General features: G+C 41.1%; 1 protein-coding gene across 2 annotated transcripts; it reads right to left on the bottom strand.

Annotated features, from left to right (window-relative positions):
* Positions 1-722: 722 nt before the first annotated feature.
* On the bottom strand, positions 723-10,285 carry MTERF2 (mitochondrial transcription termination factor 2). 2 transcript variants are annotated; one of them, XM_040234799.1, is made up of 3 exons: positions 9,238-10,285; positions 7,174-7,278; positions 723-5,223 (listed from the first exon to the last, which is right to left on the bottom strand). In XM_040234799.1, the coding sequence occupies exon 3, from the start codon at positions 5,164-5,166 to the stop codon at positions 4,012-4,014; it is 1,155 nt and encodes a 384-aa protein (XP_040090733.1). In that variant the 5' UTR covers positions 5,167-5,223; positions 7,174-7,278; positions 9,238-10,285; the 3' UTR covers positions 723-4,011. The 2 variants fall into 2 exon arrangements, with proteins under 2 accessions (XP_040090733.1, XP_040090732.1); XM_040234798.1 differs by having other exon boundaries at positions 7,174-7,291; positions 9,238-10,281.
* Between the last annotated feature and the right edge of the window lie 399 nt (positions 10,286-10,684).

The following is a 10,684-nucleotide window of genomic DNA, read 5'->3' as shown; positions in this document are numbered from 1 at the left end:
CATGAATCTGTTTAATAAAGCACTATGATCTGCAAAAGATGAACTGTTTCATAAAGATCTAAGGAAATAAAGGGAATTTTAAAATGGTATTCTTAAAATTTTAGTTATATAGCAAATCAGTACTCTAGCCAGTTTTTAAATTTTTTGATACTAATGCACAAACATGACAGAACAGCTCCAAATATGAATTCTGATGCCAACAATCAAGTCCGTATATATTTTAAACAACTCTAATATAAATATTACAAATGCAGATTTCTAGGTTTGACAGCAACTTGCTGAATCTTTGCAGGGTGGAATTCAAGACTGCAGTTTAACAACGTCTGCGCTTGGTTCTTGTGCGCTCTAAACTTCGGGAATTGATGCAGGAATTATAAAATAGGGAGGGCACTTCTATGTCCTAAGCAGATGTAGAACCAACTTAAGACTGCTTACTGGCCAGAAATGACTCAAAGGGAAGGGAACCAACTGGAAGAAGGAAGAAAACTGATATTTACTGGGCACCTACTTACCTATCAAGCATGGTCCATAAATTCTCTTATTTAATCAGTATGAGGCCCTTTAGGAGGAAAGTGTCTGTATTCCCTTTGTACAAATATGAACAAGTTAACCTCCAATGTTAGTTGAGTTTCCCATAACGCTTGAATTAGTGTCAATCACAACCTCTCCAGCGTATGTCCAGAAACAGAGGGGACTACTCAATAACTAGTCCTTCATTCTGCTGTAGTGCTGCCTGTATGCTTGATTTACCAAGCTGTGTGATTTGAGCTCACTTCAAGTCTTCTGGGTGGTATTTATTTGGCAGCTAATTGCATTCTGCCACAGAAATGAATTTATACATAAATTGTTTAAAGGTAATAATGTAATTTGTTGTTAGAGCCTATTTTTCCACAGAGGAAATTTTGACTCTAGTGTTTTATGTAAGGGTATCTCCCCCTGCTACGTTGCTGATTTTGAGTACCTAAAATTTTACTTGTAGGAAGATCTGGGTTAAGAGTGCAAGAATAGAAAAAAGCAGAGGTTCACGGGCTAAAAAGTAATAGACTAGTATTTGGTCTAAAGGAAAATAAAGGTGGTATACTGCATGTTTGACCATGAATGTGGATTTTTTTTAAAACTTTGCTAGTTAGACTAAGCTACAAATGTATTTCTGTAACCACAACTGCCTCTGGTTTGCTAGTGTACTGACAAAAGTTTTTATTTATTTAATTGAAGGATAATTGTTTTACAATATTGCATTGGTTTTTACACAAAGCTTTTTACATTAATGGCCACAAAGCACAGAGGGGCTACTCAACTCTGCTAAACTTTCTTATATACTTTCTTGTTTGTTCACTTCCCTACTCAAAATGACTTTCATTCCCCTGCTTCCTACCGCTCCTGCTATACTCCCTTTCTCCCATTCTAAATCTCTGTAAAAAGAGGCAACCAGACAGCAACTCTTCTGCCTCTCACAATGCACACCCCTCCAACCAGCCTGCATGTGTTCCCATGCACTGTGGGCTGGACATGGGCCAGAACTAATGTCTCTGCTCTTATCCAAAGTAAAGCCCACTTTCACTTCCTCAAGGATTTTAATCCTTAGTATTAATTTGTTTTCCACCTGTCATCCATCTCTTTCTCCTTGGGTCATACCCACTGGCATATATACATGTTCCAGTATTTTCTTTCTTTAAAGAAAAATTACTCAATTTCATTACCTCTATTTTCTGCTTCCATTTGCACCAAAATTCCTTGAAAAAGGATATAGTCCCTGACTCTTACTCCTATTCTCTCAACCCACTCCAGTTGCCTTCTTACCTATCTCATTCCACCAGAATCACTCTTGACAGGCCCAACCAATGATTTCCTTTTGCCAGATCCACTGGTCATTTCTTATCTTAGCTGACCTCCCCATGGCATTTGATATTATTGAAAATGTCCTTTTCTCTTGGCAGACTTACTCTGGTCAACCCATTCCAGACCTGGTCTGCCGCTACTACAAATTTGTCCTCTTTCTAGGCAGTCTCACCTAGAGCTGTAGCAGATAAGCAGATGATCTCCAGGTAACTATCTCCAGTCCTGATTTCTCACAACTCGACTTCACTATTTTTCTGTTTGAAAACTCTGCTCAAGTTGGGCATCTCAAGACTGAACATCGATAATAGAATTACCAAGGTGACCCTATAATGAATAATGCATTTCAAACTGAGACACTTTAGAGGGTGAAAGAGAACACTGCCAATAATTTTGTCAGGGCAGCAAGCATAAGCAAAAATCTGCCAGAGGATTTCCCATCACATTTAGAATGAGATCCTGTTCCTTAGACCTGTGCTGTTCATCCTGTGTTACTCTTCCCATCACTTAACTCTGCCCTGACTGTACTGGCTGCCATGCTCCCCTTGAACAAACATTTCTCTATGACTTTGAGTGAGTGACTTAGCCTCCCTGTGCCTAAGTGTTCTCATCTGCTAGAACAATAAACAATGGTACTGTCAGCTCTTAAGAGTTGTAAAGCACAACATGCCTAGTACTTAGTAGATGCTGCAGAGATACCTTTCAGTCTCCTAACTAAGGAACTGAACAGATTTGGACAGTAAGAGTTACCTGCATTTGCTGAATGAAGGAATAAAGTGAAGATGTGGTCTATATTTTTCATAATTTTTCATTACTTAAGGGCCTTGCACACATAGTGCACATGTTTGATGTCAAGAGTCAGTTGTTTGTGTATTTGTTACATAGTTCAGACTCCACTGCTAAAAGTGAGCCAGTCTATCTGGATAATACTTATCTTGAAACAAAACTTAGAAACTTAAAACCTAACTAAAATCAGTACCAACCATCACACACTTAACCTTTCATATATTACAGTCAGACCTGGATTCTCAGTTTCCTTAAAAGCTGTACTTCAAATGAATATGAATTAGATCATTTTAAAGTTAAGGAATTTTACAGAGATGTTTTCATAAAAACTCCTGAATCTGCAGTTGGTACTCACTCTTAGCATGTCAGGTAGTGGTAACTTTTTCTTATGCCAACTCATAAGCAATCCTTTCTCTGTTCACAAGGTTTGAACAGAAGAGAGATCTCAGTAAATCTGGGATCTAGCACTTGGCAGCTGGATGGTTCTCTAAGCTTGATTCCTCATCTGTAAAAAGGGGAGAGTAGTACACGCACACAGAAGTGTTTTATTAAATAAAACCGTCAATTTTAAACAAACTGACCATATAAATAAGTTCTAATTATTCCTTATGATGGGTAATGCTAGGTTCTAAAAGATACCTATTCCAACCTGGAGATAAAATCAACTTTCTCCACCAAAATGTTTTAGAAATTTGCTAATGTTTCACCAAACACTAACTACAGGATCCAGACCATAGTGGCGTGATGTTTCAGAGCTGGTGGTGAGAAGGCTGGGTCTGCATCCCAGATGAAATGTGCTATATCAATAAAAATGTATCCATAATTTGAATGGAGTGCACTTTTCGGTTTCTAAAACTATTCACTTAAAAAATATCACACTTGTGGCATTTAATAGTAGTTTTTTTTTAATAGCTCAAGGACAAAATTACAAACTTTATTAAAATAAATGCAATTTATATTTTCAAGTTTAGCAGCTGAGTCAGAGATCATCTGCTGCTGCTAAGTCACATCAGTCGTGTCCGACTCTGTGTGACCCCCTAGACGGCACCCAACAGGCTCCTCTGTCCCTAGAATTCTCCAGGCAAGAACACTAGAGTGGGTTGCCATTTCCTTCTCCAATGCGTGAAAGTGAAGTCGTTCAGTCGTGTCTGACTCTTAGCGACCCCATGAACTGCAGCCTACCATGCTCCTTCATCCATGGGATTCTCCAGGCAAGAGTACTGGAGTGGGTTGCCATTGCCTTCTCCTACTGAGAGGTAATTTAAACACAACTCAGAAGCTACTTAGGCTCTTAAAATTACTGGTACCCACAATATTCCTGAATCACTTAAGTTTTTGCTACTTGGTTTCTCTCTGCACTGGTAAAAAGAAGCTACATCAGTAAGCAAGTTACTCTTCAACATTTAATGGTGCCACGGGGTTAAATAATGGCCTTTTCTTGGCCTGAATTTTACCAAAGTTAGCCTCAAATTCTTTTTTTGTTCCATTTAGATTTGCTAGATGTCCATCCTTTATTCCATAGCCTAAGGAATTCAGTTTCTTTATCCTGTATTGTACTATTTGTGGTGTTAATTCAAGAACCATTGGTGTCTCTCTTATCTGAGCTATGGAAATTCCTTCTTTCAATAATCCCTGAATTCTCTCCTCCAAAACTGGAACAGAGTAATACAAAAGGGCAGGACATTTCAAAACCAATTGCTTCAGGTCATGATCAGTACATTTAAAAGCATTTTTAGAGAAGGACATACTGTTCTGTATACTTCTTGGGCAAAGTTGAAAAAGAAATCCTTTAAGTTTGGAGAGAAGCTGGAGAATTTCAAAGTTTGTGAAACCCTGCTCCTGGAAAAATTCTAGTGTTTCCTTTATAGCTGCAGAAGAGTTTAACAAAATAAATGGGTTTTGGCTTAACAATTTTAGAAGCCAAACTTTCATGTTGGCCTTAGAGCCACCTAAATTTAGATAACTCTCTTGGAGAATCTTTATCATTTGCTTATTCTTCTCCATAGGATTATGAAAAATATTAGATGCAGTTGTCAAAAATCTGCTAATGACCACATTTTTAAGTCCCAACTCTTGAAAGAACTGAATATTTAGCTTCCAGTTTTCCTGGTCTTTAACAGTAAAGAAAGATTCTGGAAACTGTTCTATTAACTTGACTAACTCTTCCTCGTTTTTACAGACCAATTGCCAGAGTTCTCTTTGAGTGTTAACAGCAGTTGGACTGCAGATAATTGCTTCTGGGCAGCGTTCCAAGATACTGGCTATAGCAGTCTCATTGGCACCCAGCTGTTGTAAAATATTTGCAATTTCTTCAACATAGGTTTCATCCTCCAGAAGTACCCAGCCTTTTAATCTTCGAATTTTCCTGATGTCAACTGACAATTTAAAGAGCTTTTCTACTGTCATTTTATTTTCTTTCTTTGACTGACTATCAGTTGTACAGGTGAAGGATGCTAGAAAAGGTCTGTATTTTGGAGCTGATAGCATTTTCCGGAAAGAACAGAGTCTGCAGGGCTGGGATCTCATCAGCAACTTCCACAACATGGCTGCAATCCACTGGCTAATTTCCACCGTCCTAGACTCCAAATGTACAAATCATACCTGTAAGAAAGAAAATACAAGTTCTCTTAGAATACAAACACAAATCTGAGCTACAAATATTAAGCATGGAAATAAAATGGACAAATTAGGTTAAACTACTCATGTGGAGTATTAAATAGAGCTGTTTAAATAATTTATGAAGTAACTGTCATATACTGCTTCCCATCTTAAACTTAATAAATACCCTCTTTGAGCTTTGCAACAACTTGTGAAGTAGTTATTTCCATTTAACAGATCAGTAGCAAAACCACAGGGAGTTCAAAGATACAAACCTCAAATGTTATTTTGACATAAATTTCGTTTCTTACAACTCTGTTTCTGTCTAGGGCATATACATTTATACACATACCCATTTTTTAAAAATGTTTTTTATATTTTAAAGTTGATGTCTAGGTAAAGCAAATACTTTTTAAGGAGGAGAGTCAATTTTTATATTGTATTTTTTGCTGAATAGCTATTATCCAAAATAAGCCACTGAATTTGTTTTAAAAATGAGTTAATAAATGTAATACTATTTTATGAGAATTTGTGAAAATCTTTTTTTATAAACCCAGAATTAAGTCTCAGCCAGGTAAAACAATGAATACCATGTGACTGCCCAGTGGAGTCATGGGAAATCATGTTAGCTGTGGGATGTCATGGTGACCATGGCTTATTTCACTTAGCATAGTATATACCATGTGTTAGGACAAATCAGTTAATTTTAATAGGTCAAAGAGTCAGGAAAGTTTCCCTTTCCTTTATGATTCCTACTGCTTTTATGCTCAGATGAGAAGATAAAAATTCATCCCTATTTCCTTCTATATTATTGTTTGAATTTTAAAAGCTAGCTCCTTTAATTCATTTGAAATTTCTGGTTGTGAGCTGAGAATGTATATAGACTTTATCAATAGTTTAGCTATCTCTAAGCACCATTTTTGAACAATCCTTTCCTTCCCCATGATTTGTGATGTCTCCTTTGTTATGTCGTATTAAACGTAGCTTCTGTTTCTAGCTAGCCTCCATCCTTGTGCATGCGTGCTAAGTCACTTCAGCCCACCAGGCTCCTTTGTCCATGGGATTCTCCAGGCAAGAATACTGGAGTGGGTTGCCATTCCCTCCTCCAGGAATCTTCCCCACTCACTCAAGAGATCGAACCCATGTCTCTTACATCTCTTGCATTGGCAGGTGGGTTCATCACTAGTGCCACCTGGCAAAAATAGCAGGGGAGAGGATTCCGAAGGAGCCAGGTGGCTAATTTCCGACCTTTGCTTCATACTTGGCTCCCTCTGCTAGACCATCCTAAAACAATCTCTGGTCAGCTCATTCTTTCATACCCCTCACAACGATGTAAGCTCAGACCTCCAGCTTCCCCCAACACCCATTCTCATTCACTCTCAACCCAATACCCTTGCCTCTAACTAGTACAAAGAAAGGAGTGCAATTCACCACACCAAACATAAACCTTCTGCTGTTTCCCCTTCCCTAGAGTTACACCTTTCATCTTCTAGGTAATTCCTGCTCTTGTGCTCATCCCAGCCTCTCTAGCCTGAGATCTCTAGAGCCCTTCTTTCTCATGTATTCACTCTTCAGTTGAATCCTCCTCTCTCAGGTTCGTACCCTTCACCTCAATGGCTCCTTCTCTCACTGCCCCTCCAGCTAAAATTATTTTTCTCTTCCCCTCAGTTAATTCTTGCACAGCCTTTCTCTTCATTTCCTCTCTTCTCATTTACATAACTTCCCATAAAGACAACTTTCATGTGATTAAAGCCAATGAGTAGTTTTAGGTCCTCTTGGCATCTGCAGCTTTCAGCACAGGTGACCACTTTCTTTGGGAAATAACTCTTGAAATGACTTTCAAGACTTCCCACTCCCCTGGTCCTCCTTCCTTCCTCTGTTTCTGACCACCCTTTATCTGTCTCCTCTGCAGGCTCTTCTTCAAGGCTTGATTCTAGGCGCTCCTCTGCTTACCTTAGAGTTTCTCCTCAGAGATCCTGTCCTTATCCAGAGCTTGTTAATCCAGGAAACTTCATTCCAGCTTCTCCAAACGTAAGCTTGTCACTTCCTTGCAATAAACTTTTCAATCACACTGTAGGATAGACATAAAATAAATGTCTACTTTACCGTGGCCTTTTAAGGTCTCTTTGTCTTAGGCTCTGTCACCACCCAAATTTCCTGTCCCCCACTGCCTACACTTAACTGTACCAACTCCCTTTCAGCCCTTGGTGCTCTACCTGTTCCCATCACAGGGTCTCTAAAGACTGAGGGCTGTTCCCCATGCCCACAATCCTCCTAAGTCTAAGTTTCACTTTCTCAGGGAAGGTTTCCTGCCCTTCGTGAATAGATGAGGCCTCTTGTCCCCCAGACAGGCTGTCTTGGCACTGTGGACTGTTCCTCTGTGTGCTTAGTTGCTCTGTTGTGTCCAACTCTTTGCAACCCCATGGACTGTAGCCTGCCAGGCTCCTCTGTCCATGGGGATTCTCTAGGCAAGAATACTGGAGTGAGTTGCCATGCCCTCCTCCAGGGGATCTTCCCAACCCAGGGATCAAATCCAGGTCTCTGCATTGCAGGTGGATTCTTTACCGTCTGAGCCACCAGGGAATGCCACTTGTCATAGCTGCAGCTGTTCATGCGTGATTTCTGTCTCATTCTCCATGAGGGTAGGGATGGTTTACTGCCCTGTTCCTATGATAAAATGCTTCTCTACCTTTCACCTGACTGGCACTGCTGACTCTAGGAGGCATTCCTGGGCAGATGACTTTCACGTGTGCTCTTCCCCAGCATGCTGCTCTTGACCCTACTGTGGCACTTATACTCCTGTAAGTTCTTCATTCTTTCAACCAGTTTTTTTGGGTTTGTATGTTTAGCTCATTCTTTGTGACAGACATTACGCTAGGCACTAGCTTTTCTGCTAAAACATTCTTCATACCTTTGGATCACAGACCCATCAGAGAATATGGTGTGAGTCAGAGGCTCTCTTTCCAAAAAAAAAAGGACCTATACTCACATTTTGCAAACAACTTTAGCAGGATTTGTGAGCACCCTGCAGTCCAACTATGAACAACCTGCACCAGATTGCAAGCATCTGGAAGACAGGGTGTGAGTGCGGTTCTACTTTATCCCCTGTACCCAGCAAAGAACTTGGTCCACAGAAAAACAAAGTATCTGTCAATGGAAAAGCAGCGACAAACCAAGTGCACTACAACTTAAAGTAGTGGGTAAAGCTGTGGGCTGCCTCGCCCTAGTTCTGGATCATTAGTTGTGTTATGACTTGGGGAAGTCACTTCTCTGTGTCTCAGTTTGAGCATCAGGAAAGTGGCAACATTCCGTGTTTGTCAAGGTTACAAACTGGGTGATTGTGAAGATTAACACCATGAATCAGAGTATTCAGAAACTCATTAAGTTATCACAACAACCTATATTAAAGATGAGTTAACAGGTGAAAGTAAAGTACCCCAAGGTCGCTCATCTAAAAAAAGACCAGATCTCGCATTCAAACCCAAAAGCTTAGCTTGAGCCTGCTCCTGGCCCCGTGCTCTGCCCATAGTAATAATCCAGGTAAATCTTTGTTAAATCACAACGTGGGCTATTTTTCTGATGCTTCATTTTTCTTAAGCATTTTTTGGGCGTAAAACCCACTTCTGTAATATGCAGTTTTCATAATAATGGCCCACTCGACGAACACTAGTAATCACTAGTAATTCAATTAAGTTCGACTGTGACAACACGTATGATCTGCTCAGTTTCAAATTAACCCCAGTTTGTAAAAAAAAAAAAGAAAAAACAAAACAAACAAAAAACGAGGGCCCAAGGAAGACGGTGTGGGGGAGAGACCGAAAACCACACATCCGTCATGTGGGGCATGCGCTTTCAAACAGAAACTTCCGGCCGGCGGCACCCCGGATTCCATCAGCACCCTGGCCAGCCAGTCAGAGCTGAGGCAGCTGACGGGGAGTCTGTCTTCATGATGGGCAGCTCCCAACTCCAGACTGCAGCGGCGAGCACCCACAGGTGTGCAGGACCGGGACGACTCACCTGTCAGTGTCCGCTCAGTACACGGTACGAGTTCCGGGTCTCCAGCCGCCGGCCAATTCCTCTCAGCAGTGCTGACCCGGCCACCTGTGAACCCGCATACACGCCCCCAACGCAGCCAATCAGGACGCGAGGCACAGGCTACGTGACCCCTCTGACGCAGAGTGGAGGGGTGGGGTGGGGCGGGGCAGGGCGGCGGAGTTCAACCCGACCTGCTTTTCAGCTTTCAACGGAACAGCGCCTCTGGCCAGCAATTATTGCTGCTGGCATTCTCACGCCTTTGCCCTCTGTGTAGTTTAGAGAATTTGGGAGTTTCAGTCTTTTTGTCCCTTGGGGAATGTCACAGCCCGCGAGAAGAAAAAAAGGTGGAAATAACTCAGAAACCGCTATATGTTTAAGCTGTAGCCATTCAGAATTCCCCAAATAAGCCTACAGATAAATAACTAATTTACAAAAGAAACTTAGTTTAAAAAAATCCCGAAACTTCTGTGGAACATATCTAGCCTTCCTGTCCCCCGCCCCTGCCAACCCAGCAGTCAGCTACAGTGCCTGATTCTTCAATGAAGAATTAAAGAACTTTAAAGAATTAAACTGCCTCCTGACACTTTAACCCGAATACTAGCCTTTTCAGATAAATTGCTAGGTGGTTTATATTCTGATTATTACCGGTGATTCCAATCTCATAAATCTCTCCCTAAAGCCAGGCTCAACGTCTGCCCTATTTACTGTCATATTTATCCATACACATATTTATGGCATGCCTATTAAGTGTTTACATTTACAGCAGCAATGACAAGTGCACAAGACAAAGGTAAATACGAGTTCACATTCTGGTGGAGGACAAAGATATTAACAACCAATGATACTATTAATTGCAACTAAAATAGACTTAAATGTAAAGGACAAAGTGCCAAAACTGGGCTAGCTGTCCTACTCTCGGTATGGAGTTGGGATCAGGAAAGCTGTGATTTACACAGGCGCTAGGCCCCTCACTTTGTATTTCATAGTATACTGTTCAGTTCAGTTCAGTCGCTCAGTCGTGTCCAACTCTTTGCGACCCCATGAATCACAGCACGCCAGGCCTCCCTGTCCATCACCAACTCCCAAAGTTCAATCAGACTCACGTCCATCAAGTCCGTGATGCCATCCAGCCATCTCATCCTCTGTCGTCCCCTTCTCCTCCTGCCCCCAATCCTTCCCAGCATCAGAGTCTTTTCCAGTGAGTCAACTCTTCACGAGGTGGCCAAAGTATTGGAGTTTCAGCTTTAGCATCATTCCTTCCAAAGAAATCCCAGGGCTGATTTCCTTCGGAATGGATTGGTTGGATTTCCTTGCAGTCCAAGGGACTCTCAAGAGTCTTCTCCAACACCACAGTTCAAAAGCATCAATTCTTCGGCATTCAGCCTTCTTCACAGTCCAACTCTCACATCCATACATGACCACAGGAAAA

The sequence above is a fragment of the Oryx dammah genome, unplaced genomic scaffold (assembly GCF_014754425.2).
Source record: "Oryx dammah isolate SB20612 unplaced genomic scaffold, SCBI_Odam_1.1 HiC_scaffold_29, whole genome shotgun sequence".
NCBI lineage: Eukaryota > Metazoa > Chordata > Mammalia > Artiodactyla > Bovidae > Oryx > Oryx dammah.
Note: the sequence above shows the minus strand (reverse complement) of the source record. Positions and strands in the feature narration are given on the sequence as shown.

Bases quoted from the DNA above. Each gene is read 5' to 3' on its own strand.
- MTERF2 (XM_040234799.1), bottom strand. From the start codon at position 5,166: ATGTTGTGGAAGTTGCTGATGAGATCCCAGCCCTGCAGACTCTGTTCT.